General features: G+C 41.8%; 1 protein-coding gene across 6 annotated transcripts in view; it reads left to right on the top strand.

Annotated features, from left to right (window-relative positions):
- The window catches only part of cadm1a (cell adhesion molecule 1a), a 409,768-nt gene that overhangs the window by 265,052 nt on the left and 117,664 nt on the right, over nucleotides 1-27,052 (top strand). For 5 of the 6 annotated variants that reach the window (XR_009675870.1, XR_009675869.1, XR_009675868.1 and 2 more), the window contains exon 2: nucleotides 15,311-15,328. The exons of the other annotated variant lie outside the window; for it this stretch is intronic. Coding sequence is in view for 1 of the 5 variants with exons in the window: in XM_061056398.1 (XP_060912381.1) it covers nucleotides 15,311-15,328 (18 nt within the window). In the remaining 4 variants the exon portion in view is untranslated. The remainder of the gene's footprint in view (nucleotides 1-15,310; nucleotides 15,329-27,052) is intronic. 6 annotated transcript variants of the gene reach the window in all.

Genomic DNA, 27,052 nt, shown 5'->3' with positions numbered 1-27,052 from the left:
GGCTTCTTAAATATGTGCCGGATTTGTCCCTACTGAATGCTTACCAGCGCTGTTTTCTAGTGGGAATATACCACATAGTCTTAACTTGTTCAGCAGTTGTTATTTTTTGGAAAGGACAGATTGTAAGGACTTTAAAAATGCATTACGTCTCCTCTGGGGAGGGGCTTCCTGGTGATCTAAGATTTACGCTATGTGGTTGTCACATACCAAATTTTGGCTGGAGCTGCAGACTTTTGGAACATTTTCTTTCTCATTCTGCAGTTCTTGAAGCTCTAGACGGGCAAACGGTCTCTTAACACCAAAGCACCAAATACTTCTTGAAAATCTGCATTAAATAAAAAAATAGGTTATTTGCAACAATGCAACAAACCTTCACTGTAGACGGTCGCTGATATGATCGGTGTTGGGGGTGATAGTCTTCTTCGGTATAAGCAGAAGGTCAGGACATTGCCTCGCCTGAACTTGTTAAAGGGGTTGGACCTTTTTTTTTTCTTTTTGCGGTGTGGCTTTTCTCGGTGCCCCCTCCCTCTGCAGTCTAGGGAATCGCTGCTACCTTCAAGAGCAGCAAATCCTCAGACGTAAGTGTGTTAAGCCCCGTGTGCTTTGCCGAGGGTGGAAATGAAGACAGGCTACCCCTATGAAGAATGATGGCTCCTTCAAGAGGCAGCTGTCCTATTTTAAGCAGGCGACACTCACCACAATGTGCTGCCTAACTCTCCATTTCTCTTCCCTCTGTTTTTTCTTTTGTTCTTCTTCCTCTCCCCCCCCCCCCCCCCCCCCCCCCCAAACTACCGCCATCTCTGGCATGGCGAGGAAAGACCTCTGAGATCGGCGTGAATAAAAGTCCCAGGATTTGTCTGTAGTCTGTGAGAAGATTATGTGTAGTCCTCCTCAAACATCTTCAAGGATGGAAATGTTATTGATGCATGTAAAGTCCTCGGGGGGTTTCACTCAAAGGACATTTGGGGCCTTTCATCCCTGACATGAAGGTGGAGGGAAACATTATTGAGGCTCCACAACATGACAGAGGTTTCTTCTTTCAGTGGGAGGCTTGAAAGGGAAGAGTCTTCTTCCTCCACCCTTTGAGAGAGAAACCACATAATTGGCTGAAATAGCTGCTCTTTTCTTCATCCCTGCTTCTTGAGGTAATTGGTATTTATGAAGTATTTATGGTCCATCTTTGCCAGTGTCAGCTCCACAAAGAGCCGCATATATGTTTTTTTTTTTTTTTTTTTTTTTTATAGAAGGGAAGCTTTTCCTGAAACTTTTTTTTTTTTACTTTCCATGCTAGAAAAGTGTCCCTTTTTGTTTTGCCCATTTTTACATATTCATAAATTCAGCAGAGTCACGCATTGTTGCACTTTTATAACAGCCTGAGCAGGACCAAGGGGCTGTTATTATCATGCGGCTTCGACCCAGGCTGCCGCCCCATCTGTGATGGTAACTAGAGGGATATGTAGACATCGCCTCTGCCAATGAGGAGATTTTATCATGCGATTGAACAATATAAAGTAATAAAAGTAAATTATCTGTAGCTTATGGAGCTTTCCGACACGGAGTCAAAATCTATTGGATGGATTACCCGGACATTAAAAGGCAGCCGATGACTTTTGTGACTATTTCTTTTATTACAGCGAAAGATTGACATTATTTCTTATTAGTGGTAAGTTAAAAGTACCATGAATTCAAACGTCCTAAAATCCAGTTTTTAACCCTCAAATCATTTATATGTTTGGTTAAACTCTGGGATTACCAATCGCAATTTTGTTGTACTGTTGTCCAGCACATCAGAACATCAGCACAACAATACAATAAAGCTTCATATTCATATTGGAATTTGTAAAACCTCCATTGATCGATTGAAATGTAATGTATTTACCACCTGTTCAACTTAACTCGTCAGAAATCAGCAAAAAGCTGTGAAGTCGAGGAATCGGCTCGTGGCTCTGCTCTCACTGGGCAAGTGTAATCAGTCGGAGGACCAAAATTCATCCCACCAGTCGGGAGCAGTTGATCGGGTCGTGATCAGCTGTCATGACTCTCTACACTGCACGACAAACGGGGCTCGATTTGGCTGAAATCCGACCCGACTTCAGAATCAGTTGCGCGACTCAAAAATGGGGTCTACATTAGCATGAAACCATACACTGTACAGTGTATAAAACCTGACATTCTTTATGATCTGACATGATATCTAACATTTTTTGCTCACAGTTTTGGTTAAATGTAAAATGGTTTGATAAACTTGGATGAATTCTGTTTAATTTCTGATGTATTTTCACAGTGCAGCACCAAAATGACTCCCTTTCCATCAGTCGAGTCCTACTCATAATTCATGGGATCCTAAAAATGGAAAGAAGGAAGTGAGTCATTGCTAATGTATTTTGGTAAGCTGGACGGTATGACAGCGATGACAATGCGCGCAGTCCAAAAACAAGTGTATCCCATCTTTGTCGGGTTCGGTGGGAACGAAAATGTAGTTTACTTTGTCGGCTCTGTCGCCTCTTTGTTCTGGAGCCCGTACAGTTAAGGCTTATCTCCCCTGCTTTCCTTTCCCTTTTTATTATTCTGTTTATCCTACTGTACGGCTATATCCACATTCTGAGTGACTGAGCTAATTGTTCCTGCTCATGCATTCTCTGCAGATTCAATTATACGCCACTCTGGGCACCCTGAAAAAAAAAAAATGAGGGTGGGAAAAAAAAAAAAAAAAGGGATGTGAGCTGAAAGTGTGGGAGAGTGAAAAAATTAAAAGGTAAAAAGTGAAAAGGAGCTTCAGAAGGTCGCAGATAAGAGAGGAGGAAGTTGAGAGAGAGAGAGAGAAAAAAAAGGAGGATGAGAGCCAAGAAGTAGAAGCAGGAGGGATAAATTAGAGAGGGGAGTAGGAGCAGTCCCTTGAGTCATATATTTATGTAAGGGGAAAATCAGCTCGCTGGAGTGTACACTGTAATGGCACCCCTCTGTATAATGATTGGCGCTGACCTCCCAAATAAGAGGATTAGTTTGTGCTTGAGCTGGCCAGAAATAATGGACCTCACCTTAGCTTAGCTGCAGTTTGACACAGCAGAAAATAGGAAGAGAAATAAGAATACCTCAGCAGCAGGAGGCTCGCCCCAAACCTCGTTCATCTGCATCACCATTGTGTCAAATTGGACATGCATTCCCCCGCATATCTGCCGGGTTCATGAACAGATGGCATAAACGTACTGGACCCCGTGTGCACTCATAAAATACTGCAGTAGACATCATGGAAATAAGGTGCTGCCGAGTGTAACGTGTTGCAGTAATTTATTTCTTTTCCCCTGTAACAAGCTGTGCAATGAGTTTCTGGTTCTGTTATTTACATGCTAGCTCGTCTGCAGGAAACAGGCTCTTGTTATTGCAGCTTTCAGTCAGGGCACAGTCTTCTGCTCGGAAGAATATTGTGGCTTAACAGTGAATGTTGTGGCTAATGTCTTACTGCAGGGCACGCTCTCCTTTTGTGTGCTCTGAACCAGCAGGATTAAAGCATCCATCTTGCTCTCCCGCTTCCCCTAATGGTATTAGGAAAAGGGTGGATAGGTTTCAGTATTCCGTTAAGGAATATCTGATATGGGGACTGGCTGATTCAATTAAGTAAAAAGCACGGTAGGAGGGAATGAGTACTCGTGTAATAGCCACTGAGCTCAAAGTGGGGCATTTTAATCTGGAAAACTCCTGCTTTACCAACCCCCACCTATAAAAAAACATATATATTATACAGTCATTACCAGAGGACAGTAAGGGGTCAGCATGCAATTTCTGCCTCAGTGCAAACCTAAGTCGTTCAGTGACATGAATAACAACAAATCGAAATAGGCACACACAACATTCAGCTTTTTATGGTGTATCCTGGGAAAGACTCCAGCCCCTAACTATTCAAACTAGGAGAAACAGGACTGTTAAAGTTAAAAACACAGACTCTTTTAACCCTTGTCAGACCTCAAAGGTCACATATTCTCCTCCTTTTCAACCAGTTTAAATAAGTCTCAGAGCTCCGAAAAACATGCCTGTTGAGTTTCTTGTTCTAAATCCACTCTGATCCTGTATTTGATCATGCCTATAAACCCCTCTATTTCAGCCCTGCTCAGAACAGGCTGTTTCTGTGTCTGTACCTTTAAATGTAAATGAGATGTGTCTGACCACACCCCTCTCTGGAAGGGCTTGGGTTGCCCTGGCTTCCTTGCACCATGCCCTTTTCTTTACGGTGAGAAGGCAGACTCAGAGGGCAGAACAAACACCTAGCTGTGGGAGAGTCACCCACTTGGGGGAGGGGTTACTGCCCTTTGTGATGTCATAAAGGGAAAATCTCCAAACGGCCACATTTTCTGAAAAGTTGAGCAGACAAAAGACGGAAAGGATGGACTTTCCTATAATTGGGGGGTTTGTAGACAGACTAGTGACATTTATTAGTTTTTGAAAAACATACATTGCATAATATGTGACCTTTATAAAAATCTTTCGCTTCCGTCAGGGTTTCAACATCTTGCATTTTACATTTTTTAACAGATGAATTAAAATATAGAGCTTAAATCATCCTTAAGAACATCTTAATGCCAGATTGCTCCAAATTACAGTAGAAAAGTAAGAGTCACACAGCAGAGAATCAACTACAACTGAAACATAACAAAGGATTTCAGGGTTAAATGCAAAGAACCTGAACACAAGTTAAGTAAAAAATAATAATAAACAAATGAAAACAGTGGAAATAGCATTTGGGATACTAGACTTTGACGATATAATCAGCATTTTTAAAGTTATTTAGCAGCTAAGTTCATGTAAAAATTGCCAACCAAATATAATGCCCAAGTAACATAGACTAACTGTTCGGTGGTTTATTGGTTTATCTTTTCAGTGAATGACTGAATAGAACCTTCTTGCCCAGATTGTAATTTGTCTTGCACCAAGAGCATTAAAACATAAAAACATAAATATATTCATGACAAAAAGAGCAACAACCACAAAGGACCACATGCAACAAACAAGACTAAAATCAATATGACTGAGCATGGACAAAACATCACATCTACTGAACTGCTGCAAAACTTGTATCACTCTACATTCAAAAATAAGTGCTGTAGTTGTTCAGTGTGCAAGTTACAGTCACATCCAGTTTAAGAAGTCAGATCTGTGTTTCCTCTCTCCGCCAAATTGGAACGTTTGACTATACGACTTGTAAGCTGGCGATCAAAACAATACCTCAAAGGAGTTCCAAATAATAGCCTGTCTTATGGTGGCATATGGGAAATGTTTGACACTGTGAACATATTTTTCACTGCCTTTTTCACATTCACAGTTTGCAGGGTGTGAACAAGCTACATGTGAAGTTGAAACAGGCATTACTGTTTCCTTGTATTGTTGGATCACAGAATAATAAAGCGAAATGAAACGTTTTTTGTTTTTTTTCACAGAGTGAGACTGACAGTAGCATTTATGAACTCCACACTTCTCTGGTGCGTGAAAAACAATAGCACTATGTTTTGGAGCTCCTTTGTCACATGCTGTCTAAACACACCAACGTGAAGAGCTGGGTTTTGGTATCGCTTGAGAGATACCAGTAATCACATGTTCTCTATATCAAAACTCCTGACCTTTCCAGTGAAACATTCAAACTTTTAACCCTGAAAACTGCATTTGCTCTTTCCCGCCTTAGACTACTTTGGAAAGCAGTCGTTTCTGTGTTGACATATCAGGCTAAACTTAAGAGTCCCCATATCAGATGCTTTTTGACCAGTTTACTCGACATCTTCACGCTCCAATACCCCCAAATAGATTTCTAATGCATTACACTTAAGTGTGCCACAGTGTGCCTCTGGCAGAAAAAAAAAAACCAAATCAGTTTTCTCAACTTCTTCCACTTCATACAGTTGAGTGGTCAGGTTATCACACTGCCGTTTGGTGTCTTCACGCCACCAAGTCCCAAACCCGTCTGCAGCCGTTGGGTTTCCATTACCACAAATCCATTTCACTCATTTAAAATTAATGGCTGTGGACCTTCCCTGACCCCAGAGATAAGCCAGGCCAAGTCTTTTTCTTTGGAGCACCTCAGGGATAAGGCTCTCTCTCCATCTGTCTTTGAGTAGATGTATAGCTGGGGCATAGTCAATTTTTGGGGTGGTCGCTTTGTAGTTCTTCTTTTTTTTTTTTAAGATTCATTTCTCATATTTAACATTAGAAGAAGAAAACTAGTGAATATTGTATGTAAGTATGGAAAAGGTTTGACTGTGATATACAAGGATTCAAATATTTTCGTCACTTTTTGTATAATTATATTATATGAAACAACACCACAGAACAACCTTTATTCTTTTAGTGTGGCATGTACCAGTTCATTAAAACAGCACATGACATTTTGATGGTAAATATGGCACCAGGAGTTTATTGGGGTTCAGTGTTTTACCAGGGGACTCTTCAACTTGGAATTGCTGAAGCTTTGCTATCGAACTGCCAACCTCCTGATTGAAAGATAACCGACTCTGTTGGATACAAATGTGTGCTTGAGTTGTTTTTTATTCCTGCCTTAGGTAAAACTGTATGATGCTATATTTTCATGTAATACGGACACACTGGGCGTGTCCTTGGCTCGGTGTGCATCGAGCCATGGCTCCAGGTAATGGACTCAGTTGGGTGAATGTACAAACAGTTTTTGAGCGTGACATGGTGTTGGATTGTTTGAAAGGTCTGTTTATGTTGAATCATTGGATCAGTGGTACTTAGTTAATGTTGACCATTGGTATCCTTGTATATGTTGTGTTAATCAATGGATTGGTGTATCCAAAGTGGAGAAACAAATTGGACATTGGTTTATTGCTTCGTACAGAACAATAACCATGAACTACTTCCTCAGTGGCTAATTTCAGTATGGATATTTGCAATTCATATCTTCTGTCAAGGACAACTCTGCCATCTTGCTGTATTGTCTTCTTGTCAGGGAAAAAAACACATTCATCAACAATCTTACAATATTCTCCAATCTCCCCTCAGTCTGTTGAGCTGCAAGCTGAATGGTTTCAACTGAAGCAATGTGTGCATTGACTGTAGGACAATATATAGAAGATCACCATTTAACTCCAGGTAATTTAATAGTAATGCGAGGCTTACTGTATGCAGCATAAACAATGGTAGACTGCAGCTTTTCAGCTGTGTTATAATTACATGAGATTACTCTCAGTATGAATTACCTGTGCTTTATAATTTTCCCTTTCATGGTAGCTGGGTTGAAATTGAGACAATAGAAGCTCTCAGGAAATGAAGCTTATCTACATTTGAGCACCTGCATTTGTCCTACATTTGCAGTGTACACAATCTAACAGATGGTACTGTAAACACACTCTTTAGAATGTAAAATATCGCTCATAAAAGGGCCCTTGATGCATAATGTCACACTTTTATAGGCTGAGCTGTATTACCTTTACTCATTTCTCTGGCTGCTCTTATCCACCATGAAAATTCAGGCCTATTAGTCGCACAAGGCGCTGTATTCAGCCACCACCCATGACTCGGTGGATTGTAAGAAAGGGTGAGGATCAGGGTTGTTGGGGACATTACCCTGGGCTCTTTTTCCTCCTGCACCCTGAGGACTCAGCCATTGGTGGTTGGGGGAGGGAGGGAGGTTTCTCAGCCTTATCAGCAGGACAGCACCCAGCGCTCTAATCGCTGGGTCCCAGAGACAGCCGGAGGTAAAGGCAGAGTGGATGGCTGAGCAACATCCAAGGAGAGAGGAAAAAAGAAATCAGCAGGAAAGGGAGAAGGAAAAGCAGCAATGTTTATACCGCTTAGGTTACATCAAATGACAGCTGCTTTACAGTTCAGTGCATAACTGAGTAGAAATCCTCTCGGTGAGACGAGACGAGACGAGAGTAGATTCTGTCCCCACGGCACATTGTTGGTGATGAAATATAGAGACTTTTCAGTTAGATCACAAGTCTCTTAGCAACCAGAGCAGGTGCCATCTTGAAAGCATCCTTAAGATGAGGCAATATGCCAAAAATCCTGAAAGGATAGTGTTCGGACTAAGTCCAGGTCAGTTCACAGAAGAGTCTTCAAACGAAAGTCATGGTGGGACTAAGTTGACTGTCCTACAATTGACCCTCACTTCTTCTTTTAGCTTAATTCCAATAAGGGATTTAGGGAGGTTAATACAAACTCCACAGTTAACTATTGGCACAATAAATGAAATAATGCAAGGACAGAACACACTGAAGTACAATTTCAAGAGTTATGTTGGAACTGACCTGGAAAAATCAGGTTCAGATGCTTAAACTAAAGTCCAGCTACTACAATTGCAAAATAAATGCACAGCATCCTATTATTTTCCATGGTAATCTGCTGCCTTCACAGAATCTGCTTTTCTGTTCAGAGATGTGCTTGGTTCAACGTTTTGTCATGCTATCGATTGGCCTGTAGAAAAGCAGGCCAACATAAGACTGTGTGGGCTGATCTGCTGTGTTTGATTTTCATGTCCCAAGTGATTATTGAGCTGCATAAAGATTTGAGAGCCATGCTAGACAAAGAAATTTAAAAAAGTTATTTTTAAAGATTCGAAAATATGTTTTAGTTGAAGTTGTAGTAATTGCAGAAATCGAACTGGCAGACAACAATTGAATTTGTAACTTTGACTAACCACTGGCTTCACTGGGAGCCTTGAACATTGGCGGTCGCTCACCGAGGTATATTGTCGTCAGAGGCGGATGAGTTCAGAAATGTTATTTTGCCAACCAAACCAACCATGACCTTATTTGCCGTAAATGACCTTTTCACATAAACCTGCTTTTCTAAAGGCAGATGACAGATGTTGACATTGTAGGGTGGGGTTTTTTTGTGCCTTTATTGGAGAGATAGGACAGTGGATAGAGTTGGAAATTGGGGAGAGATAGAGTAGGGAATGACATGCGGTAAATGAGCCACAGGTAGGATTTGAACCTGGGCCGCCCCGCTTGGAGGACTATGGCCTACGTACATGGGCATGCACACTAACCACTGCCCCACCAGCGCCCCTGGGTGTCGGTTTAAAAAAATCTTGGATAAGACCATCAACTCTATACAACATGGATTTGGATTAAAAAGCTATATTATAGTCACCATATTGGAAATGCTATCTCCACCTAACTTTCGACCAAACTACACACAGACAAAGTAGTGGAGGTGAGGCCGGCCTTAAGCCTCCTGGTAAACTCCTACTTTGCACCCACCTGTTAGTCAACTGAGTCATAATTATGCAGATGTGTGCATAACACTAAGCCTTCATAAAAGCAGAACATAATAATTATAAAAAGGCGACCACTGCATAGTTTATCACTTTAAAAAAGAGTAACTCTCTTTTTAACCAGGCTGTAATCATGATGATTTCTGATGTGAAAATTAGCATTTTATTACGTAATAGGCAGCCAGCCTTTTTTGGACGGGTGGGGTGAGGTGGGGGTTTCCCACATAGGCTTCATAGTTTAACATTTGATGGAACCTGGAAACTAACAGTGGACTTCAGTGTTGAGGTCAGTGTTTTGCTGACCCTGCTTTCCTTCACAGTTACTTAACCTAAGTTATTATTTTTTCAATATCTCAGAAAGTAAGACAAAAGGGAGATGACCTCAAAGTTGAATCAATAGTTTTCTTCAGGCATATGGAGAGGTTTGCCAAATAGAGAATGCTTGTTAAAAAAAAAAAAAAACCACTTTTCTTTAACATTCCTTCCTCAGCACATGTGAAAGACACAATCCAAGAAAAAAACATTCCTCTTCATTTCCTTGTAAGCTGTGAAGCCTTGCAGGTAAAGCAGCTTCCCTGCTGGCAGCATTTTTGTCAACCCTCCATGAGTGTGCAACACAATAAGGAAGTGCTACAGGCAGTAAATAATAGATTAATATGTTATCAAAAAAGCCTTGAAGCAGCCACAATCCAGGTATGGTTGTAACCTCAGAGAAGGAGTGTGATGGAGCACATAGTGTTCCATTCTCCACACTTGATTTACCGCTGTGACTGCTTTAAAAGAAAGACAATAGGATTTGTGCTATTGATAATTAGTTTTTAATGTGCCACACTCATCATGTCCAATTTCATGCCCCTTAGGCAGCTGATCACAGATTTAATCAACACATTATTGCTTGCTATACTTAAACTGACTGCAGGGAGGGCTTCTCTGTTTTTGTGTGTGTGTGTGTGTGTGTTTGCTGTTAGGAGTGTGAAGGGGGGGGGGGGACACAGTGTTAGTTGTGTTTGTGTGATCGAGGAGCGAGAGAGAGAGAGAGGTTGTCAGCATGTGCATCCATCCCAGCAACGTCCGTCTTTGATAGACATTGAATATGTGTTCCAGGCCATTAAGCAAGAGCTGCGTTTGAAGATGACGCGCTCGGGAGCGTGCGGTCCTGCTGTGTGGAGGGAAGCTATTGTTATTATTGTGTTTCTAGAGAAGAGGAGAGTGTCCAGGCCTCCCTCACCTGATGAATACAGATGAAAGCAGAGCTGTTATGTCTGTGGGCCTTGTTTTCTTTTTTCAGACCACTCTCATAACACCTGGGACTTGTTAGTTTTTTTGGTTACTATGTGAGGTTTGTCTCTTTTTTTTAAATGTGGTTTTGGATGCTGCAGAGCATTTGACTAATGCTCAGGTTTTCACTGAGGAGACAACACTGTTTTACATTCAGAGAGGTGTTTAAGGTCTTGATCCATTGCAGCATATCAATATATGATTTACTATAATACATCCTCTTTATGGTTCTGATCATGATTTTGTCTCTGGGTTACGATTCCAAACTGTGCTGTCCATTACTCGTCTGTCTACCAACAGCTACTGTAGTGGTCTTTGTTTCTGATATTCAAGCCCCGCTCAGGTTGATTGGTAACATCTTTATTGACCTGATCTTTTGTCTAAGACTGCAGTCAAAACATTGACAAACACACATCTAAAGTGTCCATTAAATGGACTTTAGCTTGTGTAGCGCTTTAGTCTTCTGACTACTCAAAGCGCTTTTACACCGCAGGCCACATCTACACATTCACACACTGATGGTAGAGGATGACATGTAAAGTGTCCATCAGTATTAACTAATCCCATCCATACACACTTATCTGCCACTAATGAATCAGCGGGAGCAACTTAGTTTGAAGTGTCTTGCCCAGGGACACATCGGACATGTGACTGCAGGAGTTTAGGATCAAGCCAAGACCATCGCCACCATGAATGGGGCGCGCGCACCAACCACTGCATGACTCTTACCAGTGTCTATGACTCTACCTGTATCATACACCTGTGATTGTATCTGTAAAGGCTAGAATGATACCCTTCCTTCTGTCTTGGTTTAATTCATATGGAAGACGTAGAAGAGTCACATAGCTGATTATATATTGAGACACTACCTGCGGGTTTATTCTTATTTTATTTAAAGATTTATTTTTGGGCTTTTTGTGCATTTATAGGAGAGATAGGATGGTGGATAGAGCCATAAATCAGGGAGAGAGAGAGTAGGGAATGACATGCGGGAAAGGAGCCACAGGCTGGATTTGAACCTGGGCCGCCCGCTTGGAAGACTAAAGCTTCCATACATGGGGCGTGCGCACTAACCACTGCACCACCAGCAACCACTCAAAAGAGAACACTGCTCCAATTCTCTGCATGCAAACTATGACTCAAACAGTGTTTTATAGATCTATGGAAGCCCTCAAAGGACATGCATCCACACATTACATTTTACACCATTTTCAAACTTATTTATCTGATTTGAATGGATAGCAAGGCTAGTTTTCCCACGATAAAAAGTTAGCCTCGTAATGTATAGCTCTTATAGTCTCTCATGTTTGGTGGCCTTTACTGAGTCAGTTGAATTTGACGTTTAAGATACATGTAAACATCTTAGCCCGGCGGTTGGAGAACAATTTGATCTTTCTTTTTTCTTGGCTTCATTTTTGACATTTCCTACCTCCACTCCCTGACATCTCTGTGCTCGACTGCAGCTTGTTCTGTGTCTGACAAGATCTCCTCAAGTCAAGTCTTGACCAGTGCGCACCATGAACAGACTACACAACAAGTTTTCAAGCTTTAAAAGTGAGTGTAGTGGAAGGAGGAGGAGGAGGAGGAGGAAGAGGAGGCAGAAATTCAGACGACTGGAGCCAGAAGCAGTAGTGGCTGTGTTTATCTTGAACCACTCAGCTCCCTGGCTGTGAGTCAAACGTGGAGGGAGAGAGAGAGAGACACAGACATTGGGCGGTCGTGGAGGCCTTCATTAAATGCAGCTCAGGCTCTGGTGAAACCCTGGTTAATGTCCCTATCATCTCTGGAGTGGTCCGACGTCGAGCTCGCCGTCCAAATGACTCATGTTTAATGCATCTCCGCAGTCCTTGTCACTTAACCTCACCTCTGGAGGTTGTAGGTCGGAGGGTTTGGATAGCGCACACTCCCGCTAAAAACCCACGAGGGGGTTAAAGTTATTCTTCACCCAGCTCTCCATTTACTTAACATGTGGGGGAGCCTCTCCGTGTCTCGTCTATTGCTGTGTAATCTCCCACAAGCTAACCCGCCCCCATCACCCCCATCACACTGCCTGAAACTGAACTGGAGGGTGGTCCGGGTTTGACTATGTGGCTCTCTGAAGAACTTTGTTACTCTGCTTCCCGTGTGCCTCAGCTGAATGCTAACGCAGGGGACCAATGATGCTATGTGGAGAGACTCTGAGATGTAGCTGTTAGCACTCCAGTCTGGAAACCAAAACCACAACAGCCTTCTAAGAAATGAATCTAGAGTATTATAACTCCCAAGCAAGAAGCGTGTTTCATTTACAGATGAGCCACGCCCACACAGTCTGTCCGGCATAATGAGCAGTATTTGTTGAGTAAGATGTATTTACACTGAATGGCCTTCTGCACTTAGATGTCATTATGCATGTTTTTACTTTTTGCAGTCTGATTTCCAGAGGCTTAAAAAGCCCCGATGAAAGTTTTAGCGGTGACGCTGAAGGCTGTCAAACTCCATCAAACTTTAATATTTTTCGTCGGAGCTGCCAGAGATTTGCTAAGATTGTATTCAGATTGCATGAAATTGAATTTGTCATGCTCATTAAACACTAAACAGGTTTAAAATGAATGCAGCAGCTTGGAAATGAATGTAAATTCCCCTATTTACGACGTGGTCGGACAACACATTATGCGACTGTTTTGAAGCCCTTTAAGCTGGCAGAGATACGAGTCCGGGGGGGGGGGATTTGGATGAAGCAAATCAGCGGTGATTCAACAAGATGTATCTCGACCACATATGGTGACTCTGTAAGAAGATGTAAAAAAAACAAAGAAGCTGATATTGTTCTCTTTGTTTCACTCGGTCGTCACGCATGCTTTCTCCTCAGATTTTCCCCGCTTATGTGCAAAGACTGCCTCCACTCTCTCACACACTCCTCTTCTCCCTCGCTCGCTCGCTCACACGCACCCACTCAATGCCTGCCTCTCTCTCTCTCTCTTTCTTTGCTCTGGATAATGGTAATTAGAATATCACCATGATTGAGATTTGGCAGAAGTTGAAGAGGAAATAGGTTTACTAATCAAAAACTGCCTCGTCGCTGGAATCCTGATGCTCACTTGGCTGGAAAAAAAATCTTCTTCTATGATGGGGGGCCGAAGTGGATGCCAACTGTATACTGTGGGCCAACGCTGCTCGTTCCCGCCAATGATGGATTTCATGCAGATGTCCCAGTTCATACATTTGAGTCAGTTTTCACTCATTAATTTAGTTGTTTGTGTCATTTTTGTGTACTGTCTGCAGCGATGGTAATATACAATGTACACAGATCTACTTCTTGATCTTTTGGTGTGCAGTGTTTGTGTCCGTCTAAAGGCTGCTTCACACGTGTTTGCACTCGTAACAAACATCTTGGACGCCTCTTTGTAGAATTTCAGCATACAAATGGTCAAATTCAGAATATTAAGACAAAGTATCAGCACTTTTGATTCACTGTTTTCAGCAGTGTTTCTGTAAAAGAAGAACGTTGTTTGATATTTTGGGTAATTTTCTGAGTTGTTATTTTTTTCTAGTGCAGAAAAATGACCCCAAAATATCAAACAACGTTCTTCTTCTACAGAAATAGTGCTGAAAATATAGCCAATAGTGCTGATACTTTGTTAATCCTTCAGTTTACTCCACTTGTATTTACAGTTCAGTTGTAATGTCAACACAGCTGAGACATTATTTTCAGCTGAGCAGGTTTCATCCTGTACCTGTTGCATTAAAGGAGATCTATTCTGCTCATCCATTTTTAAACACATACATATAATGTTACCATGCTGGATGTCCATATTAAACCTCGGAAAAGATCTTTTAAACACAAGATACTTAGTTGTTGGTGTAATCCCCGGACGTGGTTTCCTGCTGCTCTGAATTTTCCTCACATTGGCCAGAACCCGACGTCAGGACGTACCAGGATGTATCAGAGCGAAGCATGGAGTAAAAGCTCTAGGACACGCCCACTTGGGCAGCTCTTTCAAGGACACGCCCACCCCGGAAGCTCACTTGGAAATTTCCCTGTGACTGCAAACAGAGCTGGCCAATGGGAGGAAAGTGGGCACGTGGGGAGGTGGGGTCTTAAAGAGACAGTAGCTGAAATGAAGCGTTTCAGGCAGAGGCTGAAATGAGGGATTTTACTGACGCCAGTATCAGATAAATAAGGAGGTTTTTGAGCTACACATCTCACAATGCTACTCAATAGGTGTCCCAGACTGACACCATTAATGGTGAAAGAGAGTATAATTCATCTCCTTTAATACAGTACATTTACTATCCTGTTTCTGTTGACCTGTGTCAAACGATGCATTAAAGGTGATAGATAATTACTGTGTGCTCTAATGCATTTTGGTTTATCGCTGTCTGAGTGCGGCTTCTGTTATTGTTTTTCTGTGGACATGAAAGTAGCTGAATATAGCTCTAGATTTCCGCTCCTCTGAAGTTTCAAACCTCCACATTTTGGTATAAACCTCAGAAACATGCAGATCAAAGCCTTTTTCTTCTCCGGAGCCAACTGAATTTGCATTTAGTTCTAAACTTTATACTCTTAACTTTGCAACTCTGTGTTTCTGAAATCAGCTGTGTTCCTTGGGTTGATTGTTTTCTTCTTGCAGAGGGGAGCAGCATGTGTGACTTTTCTTTGCATTTGAACCCTGCCTTCTCCTGTACTTTACACGCATGTTCCTCTATGCACACGCGCAGATGGGGGCCTTTTAATTTTTAAATGGGGCTTTAAATGCTAATCTCCCTTTCTGGTTTTTTTCTCTCCTCCCTCCCCCACCTATCCTCCTCCTCCTCCTCTTTCAACAACAGGAGCTGCACAAGAACCAGGTAAGCCTTTTCCCGTGTTCCTCCGCTTCTCCTCACCTCATCCTATCACCATTTTTCCAGCTTCTGTCTCTCTTTTTTTTTTTCCAGACATGCTTCCTCTCAGCATTTATAGTGTTTGTGTATTGGGACGTGCAATCTGCAATCTGCAATCTTTCTCCATTTCAGCTTCTCTCATTCGCTCATACATTGTGCTTCTATCTGCCTCTCTTGCATTCTCCACAGACCATTTCTCCCAAATCTCATGCGGCTGCTGTTGCTGCTGACTGATGCATCTTCAGTGTTGTGAAGAGAGCCGGTCGTAGCATCGTCGTGTGCCCTGCAGTTACCCAGATAGAGCTAGGATAGAAACCAATGATCTGAAGGCTTTTATTATAAAACACAAAAGCATTTTTTTTTTTACCTCAAAATAACAAAAATTTTAATTAAATCATTTAGAAGTAAAAATGACATTTTCATGTTTTGATATCTGTGTTTGCACTAATTAAGGTTATTTCAGGCTCCATCAGACTGATATAAAACACACAGTTATTTAAAACAAGCAGAGTATATGAAGAATTTACTGCTCTGGTTTTACTTTTCACTGTTTCTTCATTTTAATTGGCTTCGATGGAGAACATATTTCACAGTTGATGATGAGAATCTTGCTTTAGGAAAAACACAATTATAATTTTTGTTAAGTAAACCTTTCTGCATTTTGAACAGGAGAAACAAAACTGCTTTGACAACCAATGACAGCCAAGATCCTCTCGATATCCGATATCTTCTTATTGGCCAGGTAGCTAGGTTTAAAAATGAATTTTCTCATTGTTTATGTTGCTCTAAGTAGCCCTTGTTTTCTCTGTGTTAAGCTAATGTCTAGATTAGTTTTTATATTTAAAGGCTGCTTGGGGTGATCAATTTGATTTCAAGGGGGGGGGGGGGGGGGGCACATGAAACCCCATGCCACCCCTCTGGACACGCCCCTGCATGTCAGAAAAAAACACTTCCAAAACTGTTGTTTCAAAGTGTAGTTTTCTGCCATACAGGGGCGTGTCCAGAGGGGTGGCATGGGGTTGCATGTGCCCCCCCCCTGAAATCAAATTAATCACCCCAGGAGCCACCCAAAATCCTAAACTATGATTGGCTGCAACTTGTTGGGCTGCATTTCAGCGGGCTGCTAGTCGTTTTCTTTATATGTCAGTGTAGCTTCTTTTTTTTGTGTCCGTACTTGAAATGATAAATTAGTACTTTGCACATCCATTTCTTAATACAGGTACATAGGGAAGGATAAAAAATGAAACCATAGGAAATTGCAAGCAAACTTCTGCAGGCTGTCAATGAACTGAAACAAAATGTATTTTTGTGTGCAGGAATTAGCATGAAATCTTTTAAATAATTTAAATTGAGACTTTGGACTTTGTTCTTTTTGAAGAAGATGTATGTGTTGCTATTCTCTTGCGTTACTTAAAAGTGGATATGATTTGTAGAGATAGCAAAGGTAAGTAACTCAAATGCATTTGTGTGTGTGGGTGCACACAGATGGCAACCCTTCACAGGTCACTGCCCCTCTTGGACCATCTCATTGACTAAGACTCAACATTCCCCTGCTGACATAGATGATGACAGGGATTTCTCTGCCCTAATCAATTAAGGAAGTAGAAATGTCAACTGCAGGCAACAGGTTGCCTTGAAGGACTTATTGCATTAGCATGACTGGCAAACAGCATCAACAGAAAATTAGAAATAGCCTTTGGAAGAAAGAGTAATATGGGTACATCTATCTTAAATATGATCAAACTGATAATTATTCATTAATAAGGCCTCTTTGAAATAAAGGCCTGTTTCATGGGGCAGTCGAGCTAAATTAAAGTCATGCCTGCATCATGCATCTTCAGTATGTTGGTTAACATACGTTAAAACACAAATGAGAAAAGTGAAACTTGTACATCGTTTTGTCTGGGTCAGGATGTGAGGATGTACTTCCAGAGATATCCTCATAGAATAAAAAAAATATCTTGTTGTAAATCAAGCTAGCTGCCTCTGTAGCCTCCTCCACTCCCTCCCTCTCTCTCCCCTGTCTCTCCTCCACCCAGCCTTTTAATCCAATTAGCAGAGCCACTGACAGTTATTTATATGTACATGAATTAGAATTGAGCAGTAAGAGATCCTCCCTCGGGGCTGATTGGACGGAGCCCAGTCCTTCACAGGTCTGTTTCTCGGTCACAAACTTATGCCGCTGCCACCGAGCAGCGGTGCTCTCTGCAGCCCGCTGCCAACACAAGCAGCAACGAAAAAGTCACACCAACACGCGCTGCCAATAACAATCATCATCTCGTCTGAATTTAATGTGGAACTTAAACCAAAGCAGGCTCTTTATCCTGGGTAGTGAAATAATTAAGAAAATCAAGTCCCTTTTCCAAAACTGCAAATTCTCAAGAAGCATTTGATAAAAATGAAGACACTTTATAAAGCTGTAATCTCAGAGTTCAGGTTAATCTCAGATCTATTGCATTAGACAGAAATAGTAGTTATGCCAAATGAGACTGTGAGCTGCCAAATATGGCTCTTTTACCTTTTTGAACTCTCTGCCAATGACAGCAGCACTTCAGAGGGTTTCGAAAAAAGCCATCGTTGGTTTTTTGAAAGGTGTTGAATTACAATGTGTTTGAAATGTCTTTGACACAGATTTTTCCAAAGTTGGATTCATTATCGTTGCCCTGTTGAGCAGCAGTCATGTTTAAAGTTCTCTGCAGAGTCACAGGCAAAATGTTACACTTTGAGTCCATTAAGAGGCAGTTTGATAAAAGCATCAGAAAGCATATTTTGGCTTAATGAATACAAACCAACTGAAGGATTGAATTAGCTTCTCATTAGTTTTAATGCATTGCCACTTTGGAATTAAAGCCCTACTGGTACAGGAATTACTTTTTAAGTAAAAGAAACCAAATCAACAGTGTGAATGTCTTGAAAGCATATTCAAGATTCAAGATTCAAGATTCTTTTTTGTCACATGCTCATACAGATGTGCAGTGAAATGTAAAGACTGTTCCGCAAAGCCATGCAATAAACACTCAAATTACTAATACACATAAATACAGTAAATATAGAAATATAATGTAAAATTAAAAAAAGAAATATTTGAATATACAAAATATAGAATAATGTAAACAGTGTAAAGTGTCCAGGGTGTCAACGTGCATATGATGAGCTCCAGACCTCTATATATATGACTTAAAGTAAAGTCAATGTTTCTCTTCATTATCAGTAAAAAACAGTCCGATGGGTTAGCAAGAGTCTCTGTGAGATCCACCACAAACCTTTCCAACAGCCCTACAAAGATATACTAAAGACCTGTAAAAGTCTCCTGCAGGGATTAACCGGCATTCCGTCCAAAAGAAATACCTGCAAATTTGGTGTTATTATGTGCTGCTGGAGATTGCTTTTTAACAAGTCTCTCCAAGAGAATCCCACAGGCAAGCCTGGATTAGCAATTCCCTGACACGCTTTAGACTAAAATATAAATATATGGATCAAGAAATGAACAGACAAAAGGGTTGCTAATTAAGAAAAAGGCTCAGGGGGTCAATTGGAAAAATGGTGCGTGGAACCACCTACCGAGTTAATCTGGCCATGCCCGGAAGGTGTTCGTGTTGGCTTCAGATGTAGTGACTCTGGAGGCCATAGCATAAGGTTCTCTTCATTTTCATGCATCAGCAGCAGCCCACTCATCGAGCTCCCCTGTTCTCTGTGTGGAACCATTCTGTACATTTACCATGTTTGCCGGCTTCTTTATTCAGATTTTTTACTCTCATTATTTTGCCTGTCTGTACTTTTGTGCTGTTCGACACAACCTTATGTTACATGCAGAGTGAATGTGGCAGGGTTAAGCAGTGCATTCCTATACTTTGTGAGATTCTCAGTTTGTGTTTGGCCCTTTAATATAAACTGAAAGAGAATATAAAACTATCTACAAATGATTGATTGAATAGCAGTAGAAGAGGTGTAAAGAATATCAGTACAGGAACAGGCGTTACAAAGAGACGAGTTGTTTTTCTAGGAGTAGAAGGGGAAACAACGAGGCTGTAAGAAGTGGTACAAGTGCTGCTTTATTTCCTTTTTAATTGTTTCGCACCAATACACCAAGTCAAATTCCTTGTATGTGTAAATGTACTTGGCAATAAACCCAGATTCTGATTCTGAAGTAGAGTCCAGACCCTCAAAATCTCACAAAATCTCTTGCGGCCGGACGTGACTTTATAGTAAACAAACATGGTCGGCAATGGGCAAGGAATTTCAGAGTGTGATTCTGCTCCGCCGTCATTACATCGTTATACATTCATATTGATTCCAGAAGGGAGTAATATTGGCGTCCCACTCGGTGAATTCACATTGTGTTACGGTGTTGTGGAAGCACGACATGTAGAGGAACACTGGTGGCTCCACATACACACACTCGGACAAGCACACACACACACACACAGCGCTGTTCTTTCTTCAAGGTCTAGTCCCTTCACGTCTCTGTTACCTCCCTCCGATGGCGGTACAGGGGTCTGATCACTTCGTCCCCCCCAGACGTCGCAAGGCCTTGAACTGGCAGTCGTTAGTCAAGTGATAATTGTAGGAAGTGAAATAACAGTGGAGGTAGAAGCAGTCATAAGAGAAGTAGAATAGTAGTACTATGAGTAGAAGAAGAATAGAAGTAGAGCAGTAGTCGCCTCACCAAAGACTCTCCTGACTTATACTGAACTTGACGTCTTAGGAATATGTTTTTCCTGTCCTCGCTGGAGTAAACCAGAGCGGAAAAACTGTAGGATTTTTCAGAAAGTATTTTCTTGTTGTCAAAGGTCACAGTGCTTCTTTAGCTGACCCCACCACTACAGACATGACTCGGGCTCTGCTGCGTGGGTGACTGTGTGTGTTTGTTCTGTATGCCAATCAATAGAATAGAAGACATGAGCACATGGAGGTGGGCTGAGGGACGCAGCAGTTAAACACAGGGAGTCTTATCCATGTGTGCACAGAGAGAGAGAGAGAGGCCTCTTTAAACACACACAAACACACATTTATGTACTAGCGCAGGCACACACACACACACACACACACACACACACAGTACAACCCAGATTAATGACTAAATCAATCACACGCGGATGCTGTTTGCTTGTCATCCCGTGTGCTTTTCTTTTATAACACAGGTTCAATTTCCCAGGCTACTGAAGCTCTATCAGCGTTTCCCTTCCGAATATGTATTCAGCAAGGTCATCTCTCACTGCACCCAGAACATTTCCCCACCACCACAGGATGTGTCTCCGCTATTGCATTGTCAATAGTCCCCAGTCCAATGCATTGCAATCTACATTTGTCAATACGTGAGCTGCTTAGAGCGATAGTGTGAGCTGAGGATGCAGCTCGTTTATTAAAGAGACCTTGTCTTGACTCGCGGTGACTCATGGGTTCGTTCAGGTAATTACTGGATGGGTTCTGAAGGTGATTTAAAATAATCATTACTGATAGAAGTGGCTGAGGTCCAAATTTATAAACTAAACCAAAAACTATGTCATAAAAAAAAGATCAAATCTATGTTATGATATGTAGAGAAAGACAATACAAATCTAAAGAATAGCCCAGCTTCATGGTATCCTACTAACACTTTACAGGAGGCGGAGAGGTTGAACTCCGTGTCCTCGTCTGCAGTGAAGGGACTTGGAGAGCTCAGTTGAAGAGATTTCACGTAGGCAGCTCCATCTGCTCACAATGAACTACAAAGACGGAGTAAAAGCACATTATGAAGGAGCAAAGGGCAACTGCAATTGTTTAAACCTTCTGTTGTTTTTCTTTTTGATTTGTGTGATTTTTTTTAAAAGAAAGCACCGCATTTAGCTTTGTCATTTTGTCAACAAATACCATCAAAAGAGCAAATCTATGAAGATGTTAATCTTCCCAAAGATAAGCGAATCTTCCACTGATATTTAGCATTTTAAAGAAGTGTTTATATAATTACTACCAAAGATGGGAGGGCTTCACAAAAATCAACATGGCTATTTAGTTAAAGAACCAATGTGTAAGATATCTACTGACTGAAATGATAAAGGTATCTTACTATCTGATCAGACATTAAGGAAACATGTTGAAGTGCTGGCTTCTCTGACAACAATGCAGCAGCCAGTATGTCCTCCTTCTAACTTTAGATTCTGCTCCTGAATGCTCTGGATTTGTTTGGACCAGAGAAGGTAGGCGGTTCTAAGGCACCCCCCCACACGGCCCGTTTTGGACGCCCCTCGGTTTGCCAGATATGAGAGCAGTTATCAGGTCAACAGGTGTTGCAGCGATGGAAGCGGGCGAGAGAAGTGGTTCAGATAGAAGTGATTGTACCCGACCTAAAAAGCCTCTGCATGTTTCTAATAAGCTCCACGAGCAGAAACGTGCTCAAACTAGGATCAATATTGGAGATGCTTTTTGAAAAATGGAGAGAGGTTAGAACACAGAAAGGTTTACAGACCCATGCAGAGCTGGATAAACACTGAAGCTTCAGAGTCCACCACATGGCAACCCTCAACTCTAGAGAGGAGGGGGGGAGACAGCTCTCACAAATGTTTTAAATTTGGACTGCAGTACCCATTTTAAACACTAGGTGATTCAACAGATTGATTTGTTAATAAAGCTGTTCGGCCGATGTGTTGGAGTTTGTTCAGGGGCAAAGATTATTTTCCTAATTACCACAAATGACTGGCTGTTTCCAGGTAACCAGACAGACTAACAGCAGAGCTGCCAAAACAAGTTAAGAAGGCGAATAATCTATATATGTATATGAATTTAATTAAAAGAACCCCAGGATAATATCTTTGACAACATACAAAAGAGCTTCAACTGCAGAAACCTCCCGTTTCCTAAACCCCCGCCCTCCTGCTTTAAAGACAAACTCCTCTCCGTCGGGGAGTGTTTGTGGTTTTATCTGCTGTTTTTAGAGTGTAATAAAATCTCAACGGTTGACCTTTGACCGCAGTCACGTCTTCCTCATTTCAGCAAACGACACAGTTGTTTCAGCTATGATCATCGCTAATTAATGTGTCACAATGCAGGCGGTATCTAACGACAGAGCCAGTTTAAAGTGATTATCTTTGACATTTGGAGATGAATAAACTTTTTGTTTTTGCTGCTCGCTGTCACCTCCTGATGAGATAAAGCAGTGATTTAACTTAAATGTAGTCAATCAGTCGTGACCCCATCACTGTGAGCGACTCGGTGGTGAGATCCATCTTCACCGACACGTTCGCAGTAATATGATTTGAAGGAAGGAAGGACGGAGGCGGTAAAGAAGCGAGTGTAGAGAATTTTCCTTAAAAAAGCCTCTCACGTTGTGCTTCTGTCAAAAGAAAGGAGAATACGATTAATTAGAATGAAATAAAATCAGGTTATAGGGCTATGCAATCATAGTTTGGGATAATTTAACATCAGCTGGATATTTACAGTACGGGGTGGCATTAAATATTCATTCTTTAATTAGGGAATTTAATAAAATGTGGTTTCTCAACAGAGGGTGACACTCAGTCATTTTAGGATGATTAAATCATTTGTTTTAATTAAACCGTCTTAAAGTTATAAACCCCCGTGTGCAGCCCCTCGTTTGATAGTTAAGAGAAGTGCGTGCAGGTATCAAATGAAGCAGACCAGCCAATCAGAGTGCAGCAGGTACTGTACACACTGTGGGCAGCTGTGGCTCAGTTGGTAGAGATGTCATCTCTCAGGAAGGTCGAGGGTTCGATCCCCAGCTCCTGCAGCAACATGTCCGAGGTGTCTCTGGGCAAGACGCTTAACTCCAAGTTGCTCCTGCTGCTTTGAAGGTGGTGTATGAATGGATAAGTTAAGACTGATGGTCACTTTACATCAAACAGCAAACATGTACCATCAGTGTGTGAACGGGTGTCAATGTGTCGTTGTGACCTGTGGTGTAAAAGCGCTTTGAGTAGCCAGAAGACGGCAGGCGGCAGTCCTTTGGGACTTGGGTTTGGTTACTAGCTGGTTCAAGTCCCGGTGCGGACCACAATATGGAAGTTGGTCTGGTAGCTGGAGAGGTGCCAGGGCACTTTTAGAGTTCAGTGCCCTTGAGCAAGGCACTGAACCCCCAACCGCTCTGGTGCGCTCCCCTCTTCACAGTAAATAAAGACTTTTATTTTGTTAAGTTCAGGAGGATTTAAGGTTAAGCTTTGACAAACAAAATGATTCTTATATTTATAAATATTTTGTAAACATCGACACAGTAACAACATTTACTGTTTGTTTTTTTTGGAGCAGGAAACAGGAAGAATGAACTTTGCAACTTCAAAATAAAAGCTCTGTGTAGCAGCCCCACTATAACATGTCCACACGTCCTGTTTGTGCATGTGTGTGATCCGGGCCTGTGTGTGTGTGAGAGAAACATGTCTCTAAAATAACAGAGTGTAAACCAGGATTTCCCCTCGAGGATTAATAAAGTATATCAAATTCAATTCAAAACACTAGAAAAGGGCAATACAAGCTTTACTCCATTTACCATTTTCATTGTTAAAGGCCTCAAGTCATTTTCCGTCCACCCTTATAATAAACTCTGACTTAGTGTTCTAGTCAGCCTGGTTGAAGACTTTGATGGTTCTGCTCCACACATCTGGCTTCAGGGTTAATTCCTTAGTCGACCTCTTGTAATAGAAAAGCCTCATCTGCTGACTGATGTTCATCCCATTGTTACTAAACACCACGGCTTGCTCCATTTGCACAGGAGTCCTGATTGCTGTTTTACTCAGTACCTCTGAGCTACACATGGGAATGTAAAACCAGCAATAAGATAAGACAAGAGGCATGACTGTGTCTAAACTATTAATTTTCAGAACGCATGTTTTTTGCAGACAGACAAAACTCCCACCAGCGTTTCTCCCTCCATCATTAACATCGTCTCCTGAGATTGCCAAATGTCACTTTTTATTGTTCCGTTTTTTCCCCGCCTGTCTGATGTACCCTGTTCTCTCAGTCGCCAAGTCCAACACACGTTTTCCTGTGATAAATTGTGTCCCATTTTTATTCATAAACACAAAGGTTAGCATGCTCTCTTTCTAACACAAGTGTTTAAAAAAAAAAGACTCTATTTCTCAAAGAAAATCTTTCCACTATGTTTTCAAGTGTAGCTGCACAAATTGAGGCCCAAAAAACAACCCATCAGTGATGGAGCTTTCCCACATGTCTTGGATACCTGCACCGCCTGCAGGCCTGGACAGGATGAAGGTTTGCTAGTTTACAAAAAAGCATCTGTTGCCTGAAGCTCTAACCAGTTAGCTTCTTCTTTTGCCATCCCTCTTTTGAATTGATCCACAAACAAACAAACAAACAAACAAAACACCAAATATTGTTTTCTATCACGCCGTGCAGTTCACACTATGTTCTGTTGCTCCAACATCAAAAGGCCTTTCTGCGGTTAGCCAGCAAAAAGCTCCATATGTGTGTAGGCTACTCTATATTAGATGGAAAGGACTGAAGGGATACAAAAGAAAGCAGACTGGGTTTTCAAAAATATCAGTGGACTAAGGCCAGACCCAGAATCCCTCCTCCCCTAATAACACAACACATCGGCTAGTGGATGGCTGTATCGCAAATTATGTGAAGCCACCTTCTGAAGCCTAATCCACACTATTCAGGAGTCCAGTGTATCAGCCGGATGTTAACTTCAGATCAGAGCTTTAGTGGATCCAAAACTGTGCAGACATCTCCTGGAGTTAAAGTCAACCTACAAATAGAGTGACTCCAACATAAGTGGTATTACAAATGTTAAACTTGTGTCAACATGTTGTTGATTCAACGTCAACTTTGGAGTCAAGGTCGGGAAACGTGTCTTCTACTGAGGATGAAACAATAAGCACCTGGACACAGGTTAAAGAAAAAAGTAATGACGTGGTTTAATACATAGAAATACGTCAAGTGACAACAGGAGTCCTGGATTACGAACGAACACACTGGTAGATTTCTCCAATAACCAGAGTCCCAGCTCTCTAAACTGGAAATCTCTCGCAGTGAAAAGCAGCTTTACACCGTGTCCTAACATCACACGACGCGAGCGAGCGTCAGAGACAAAATCAGCCTGATTCTGTTGTTTCCTGTCAGAGTGTCGCATCGCACCGTTTTCACCCCGACGCCCCGTTTTTTTATTTTCCTCGCTGTCACTCGCGTCAACGCTGAAAGGAAGGAGGGGGCTCTACAAGGCGTTGACACTCACGTTCTCACTCAACAGAGCTTGGTAGCTCATCTTACAAAGTGGAGATAGAGGTGCATCGACAATATCCAAATCTGTTTATTGAAATGTTTGTTGTCAACACCTGAAAATCAACTTTTTTTTTCAGCTCACAGTGAGCCGTTTACCGACGAGCCTCTGCGTTGTGATTTGAGTCAGCTGCTCGTCAACACGTCCTGCTTGACATCATCATGGCAGATGTCAAGCAGGAAGTGTTGGCGGTAGTTTTTGGACTCCTTTTGAACCTGGGCTGTAAGAGAGTTAAAACTGATTTGTGACAGTTGTGTTTCATTCTTCAGTCAGCTCGCTTCCCAATTGGCTATCGCTTTGATTTTTGTGACTATCCATATAGTGCGGGCTTGGCTACCTTCGATGCCCCCCCCCCCCCCCCCCCCCCCACACACACACACAGCAGGATATCGGATCATAAATATTGAACATGTTTTTACAGTTAATATTTGAAATCAGTGCGGCCAGGCAGATCAGATCACTCTTAACACACAACAGGATTATAATAATCATTTGAGCGTCCACGTCTGTCAAAGTGTTATTGAATGTCAGCTTGTTTTTCCGTAATGGTAAAAATAGTCATGGCATCATTACAACTCTTAATTTACACTGAGCCCATATATCTCGATTAAAGACGCATCCAGGCTGCTAACGAGCTAAAACAGGAGTGACAGTTCACGTGTGAAAACACTTAAGACAAATGTGACAACAGTACAGTTAATCAATCTTTAATGTATCTTAATCAACCGACTCTAAGGAAGGACGAGGCGCCGTCTGAATAATTCAACTCCCCTGGTAGGATTTATGTACGAGTTGCATATTCTTCAAGCCATCAAATACTTTATAGTCAAATGTGTGAATCACAAGACACCATCGGGTGCTTTTTGTTTCAATTCAATTCAATTCAAAAAACTGTATTTGTCCCCGGGGGGCAATTCAAACAGGCTTCTAGAGCTTTTCATTCCTGGAAAGAACTTCTCCGTCATCAGTTGTCACTTGGCGAGGCCGCTGAAGAGTAAACCTGCTTTGCCCAGCGTGTGTCAGGAGATGATGGGAAGATATCCCCCCTTTTTCTGCTTTCTCACGCTGTTCTGCAGCTGCCTGACTCGACAGAATATACACACGACTTGCTGCACTGTTAAAACGGTTTCAGTCAAGATACACAGGAGCCACCCTGAAGTTGTCTTCAGCTGCACTCCTTATTTTGGAGGTGACTTTACAGCAGTTAGCAAAGTCGCACATTTAGCATTATGTTCAGTTATTCAGCCTTACATGCTGCTTTCATATGATCTTGGATGCTTATTGGTCAGACATAACGCTCTGCTGGGGTCTGTTAGGTTTAGAGAAAGATGATTGTTGAAAGTACTATTTTCTTTAAGGTAGGTCATTATTATTTAAAGAAACCTGCATCGACCATGATAATGAGCTTTAGCTGACCGGGCGATAGTCTGGTTACTGCAGCTGCAGCGATGATTTCAACCTAG

The sequence above is a fragment of the Labrus mixtus genome, chromosome 14, assembly GCF_963584025.1.
Source record: "Labrus mixtus chromosome 14, fLabMix1.1, whole genome shotgun sequence".
Classification (NCBI taxonomy): domain Eukaryota; kingdom Metazoa; phylum Chordata; class Actinopteri; order Labriformes; family Labridae; genus Labrus; species Labrus mixtus.
The sequence above is the reverse complement of the archived record's forward strand: the minus strand, read 5'-3'. Positions and strand labels throughout refer to the sequence as shown.